Genomic DNA, 3,660 nt, shown 5'->3' on the forward strand with positions numbered 1-3,660 from the left:
TAGGTACCACTCCACTAAAACCAAAAAAACAACCCCAAACCATTGCACTTTTTCCACCACCATGCTTGATTGTTCCTCTTGTGTATTTAAGATCTAAGCGTTTACCTTTAGGTCTACGTACCTTTAAATTTCCATCAGAACCTTTCAAATTGTACCAGGGGCGGGTTTGGTCACTTACCAAGGGGGGGGCTAAAGTTTAAAAAATTTACCTAGTCGTATTTTACGTCTATTTAGTCGTATTTGTCTCTAACATATTAATTCACATAAAGGGTCGTCTTTAAACTACGGATCTTGTTACAAAAGCATTACGATGGGGGTAAAATTTGTTAAAGTTGGTTGACGTAAATTATGGACTACTCTTAATGGTTCTACTCATTCTCTCGCGTGCTTAATATAGGAGAGAACCTAATGCGTGCTTAATAACTTTTCTTACCCATGTTAAGCTTTTTAAAACCGCTTGTTTATTAATTTCTTATTTGTTACCAACTAAAGTTTAATTGATGTCAATTTTTACCGGAAACCATTTTTAAAAAGAAACATAAGTAATAACTAAAACGTTTTTCTGAACATTACAATATAAATTCAATGTTTCTTTTTTTCACTTTTGAAAACCGTTCAATAACGCTGTCTGTTAACACTTCTTTGTCCCGATGAACATAAAGTAAAGCTAAACCATTCAATCTATCTTGACTCATTCGGGATCGTAACCAATTTTTTAATCTAGATTTAAATCATTTTAGTTAAAAACAAGATTATTTGGTTATTAATTTGATATTTTAATTTTGAATGTAGATATACCTTCGCAAAGAAGAAAAACTTCTTTCAGCTGATGCAATGCTAATGGGCAGACAACCAATAATTAAAAGTATTGTTTTAATACTTGGGAACAATATATCTGGACAACAATTCAAACCATCAATGACTGTAGATGGTAAATAACCTCCTTGAAATTAAGAGATTAAGTTCTTATAATTTAGATAATTTAGCCTGAAATAAATTATTAATAGATTTAATATTTACCTTCATTTTTAACTCTGGTCCATTTTGTAATCCACAAATCAAGTTCAGAAGAAAACTGTCGTTTTTCTATGCAAATAAATGAGTATTCTTTAGCAACAATGTCTGCAATATTATTCATATCATGCAACTTGATAGCAACAACGAGGCTTGGTATAAGAAGTAATAATTTATAAACAGTTAAATTTTTCTTACTTAAATATCTATCTTTTAAATCAGCAAGGACATGATCATACAGTGGATTATAAACAGAAATTCTAAAGTATTCTTCTACGGTTAAAGTATTTATATTTGGTCTGTGTATTTGATGCTTAGTAATGCGAGGTAACTTTACTTCCACATCCAATTTCTCCATAAGTTGTTTACTTTCTATAAATATTGTTTTAAAATTTATATAACAAGTAGACCGCCTATTTTCCATAATATTTATAATATCCTTAAAGCAATCTTCTGCAAAATGCAGGTCTTTTTGAACACTTGGAAGTAGTTTACTTGCAGGTGACGTTAAATTGAGTAAATCTGATAGTATAAATAATGATATTATAAATTGACATGTAGTTAATGAATTTAAAAGAGAATAAGCTTTTACTGATGAATCATTATCTTGCCATTCAGTTATAAGGTTCAGAGATTTAATGATATAGTGTAGAGAATTCTTAAATATTAAAACACTATCGTGTCTTTCAATCCATCTTGTTTCACATAAACTCATTAAATTTTTTTCTTTACCAAAAACTATTTTAAGAACATGATTTCTTTTGGCTGACATATTAAAAAACTTAACAGTTTCTTTAATAATACCAATAGAGTCTCTAATTTCCATGACACTAGATGATTTAGAAATTGATAAATTTAAACAATGATTCGTACATGGACTATAAACTGCATTTGGAGTTGCATTTGATTGAATATATTTAACAGCACCACGAACTGTGGATGTCATAATAGAGCAACCATCTGTTGCAATTCCAACACAGTGTTTCAAGTTTAAATTTAAACTTTTTAGAATATTAACGACTATTTTTCCAAGAACTTCACCTGTGAGTTTTGGTTCAATAATAGTGCTTTCATAATTTTCTACACATTCTTCACTATGATTGATATGTTCCTCCTGGTTTGACTTTTGCTTATTATAAAAGTATGTGTGACAATTTATGAATGAAACAAAATCTTCTTTTATTTTTTCATCAAAAATATATCTTAAAATTAGTGTCATTTGAGATGAATGTGATACATCTGTAGTTTCGTCTAATAAAATACTATTAAACTTATTACATTGAATATCTGTCAATATTTTATAAATAATTTCTTCTTTGCAGCATTCTATTAATTCTTCTTGAATAGTATTACTTATATATGTAGCTTTGGCATGAGTTGTGTTAAGATGATTTTCTAATATCTTATCACCAGATTTTATTCGGAATCTTAAAAGTTCTCTAAAGTTCCCTTCATTGATAACGGATGTTTTTGAACTAGAATTAATTAATAATTCTCCATCATCCCTATGCCCTCTTAAAGGAATGTTTTGTCTAGCTAAAAAAATTATTGACTCAATAATAGGAGTAATTCTTTCTCTATTTTCAACTATTTGCCTCTTTCTTTCGCTGTCAATCAAGTTTAGAACTTCTCTTTCTGGCTGTTCATAACGGATTAAAAACTCATTAGCTTGTAAAATTGCATTTTTGTGATATAAATTGTTTTGGTGGGATTCTAGATCGCCATCTTTTCCTAATAGTTTAGCAAATGTATTTAATGGTACAGTGACTAATTTTTTTAAAGGTTCAGTATTTCTTAATCCTCCAGTATTGTTAACAAGGAAAAGTACACAAAATTTACAGAATAACCCAGATTTTAATGATGAATATACTAACCAAGGGAATTTCATTAAGTGAGATTGATTTAAGTATCGCTTTACTTCTTTGTCTTTTTTAACATGTGTTGAAAAAGGAAAAATAAAATCAGATCCAGGCAACCAATTTTTTTTAACTAATCTATATCTTGTATTCTGATTTAAAGACTTTGAGTTTATATAATATCCAATATCCTCAATAAAAGTTAAAGGTTCTAAAATATCTTTTTCGATACTGCAAGCAGTGTTTTTATCATTTTCAGATAATTGAGAAGTGCACGGTATCGGAATGGTTAAGTTCTCTGTTTTATTAACTTGTTCTGATAAAATGTGTTTCTTGTTAAAATATGTAGAAATATTGACTTGTTTTCTTTTTGCATTAGCTGGGTTTTTACCATTTCCATTGGCATTGCTCATTTGTTAAAAATTTTGTGTAAAACTTTAAACAAAACACATGACATACAACACATAAAACTTAAAAATATCCCTTAAAATTTAAAAAATTAAATTTAAAACTAAAAAACAAAAATAAAAGCACGGCTATAAACAAATACAGAAGAATAAACTACAATGCAAACTATGTGACACCGCTTTATAATAACAATCTAAGTTGCAATGCATTATGGTTAAGAAACTTATTAACTTAAAAATGCAAGAAGCATTCAAGCGTTTTTCCAATAAAACTAAAACGAAGTTATGTCGCATAACTTATGTATATGCATTTATGCATAACTTTTGCATATAAAGATCATTGATATATTTTATTATTCGTTTTAAAAAATATATAACATTGT

The 3,660-nt window shown here is 28.3% G+C and overlaps 1 protein-coding gene across 2 annotated transcripts; it reads right to left on the reverse strand.

Moving 5' to 3' along the window:
- Positions 1-543: 543 nt before the first annotated feature.
- On the reverse strand, positions 544-3,558 carry LOC136084042 (52 kDa repressor of the inhibitor of the protein kinase-like). Of its 2 annotated transcripts, XM_065804090.1 has the most exons (4): positions 1,213-3,558; positions 1,021-1,086; positions 799-943; positions 544-720 (listed from the first exon to the last, which is right to left on the reverse strand). In XM_065804090.1, exons 1-4 carry the CDS (start codon positions 3,281-3,283, stop codon positions 570-572), a joined length of 2,433 nt encoding a protein of 810 aa, XP_065660162.1. In that variant the 5' UTR covers positions 3,284-3,558; the 3' UTR covers positions 544-569. The 2 variants fall into 2 exon arrangements, with proteins under 2 accessions (XP_065660162.1, XP_065660161.1); XM_065804089.1 differs by having other exon boundaries at positions 1,021-3,555.
- Positions 3,559-3,660: the final 102 nt, after the last annotated feature.

The sequence above is a fragment of the Hydra vulgaris genome, chromosome 08 (assembly GCF_038396675.1).
Source record: "Hydra vulgaris chromosome 08, alternate assembly HydraT2T_AEP".
Lineage (NCBI taxonomy): Eukaryota > Metazoa > Cnidaria > Hydrozoa > Anthoathecata > Hydridae > Hydra > Hydra vulgaris.

What these genes read in the sequence shown, in the direction of transcription:
- LOC136084042 (XM_065804089.1), bottom strand. Translation starts at nt 3,283, where the DNA reads ATGAGCAATGCCAATGGAAATGGTAAAAACCCAGCTAATGCAAAAAGA. An exon ending in GACCAGAGTTAAAAATGAAG is followed by an intron (nt 944 to 1,020) that starts GTAAATATTAAA and finishes CTTAATTTCAAG; the next exon opens with GAGGTTATTTACCATCTACA. An exon ending in AGTTTTTCTTCTTTGCGAAG is followed by an intron (nt 721 to 798) that starts GTATATCTACAT and finishes ATTTAAATCTAG; the next exon opens with ATTAAAAAATTGGTTACGAT.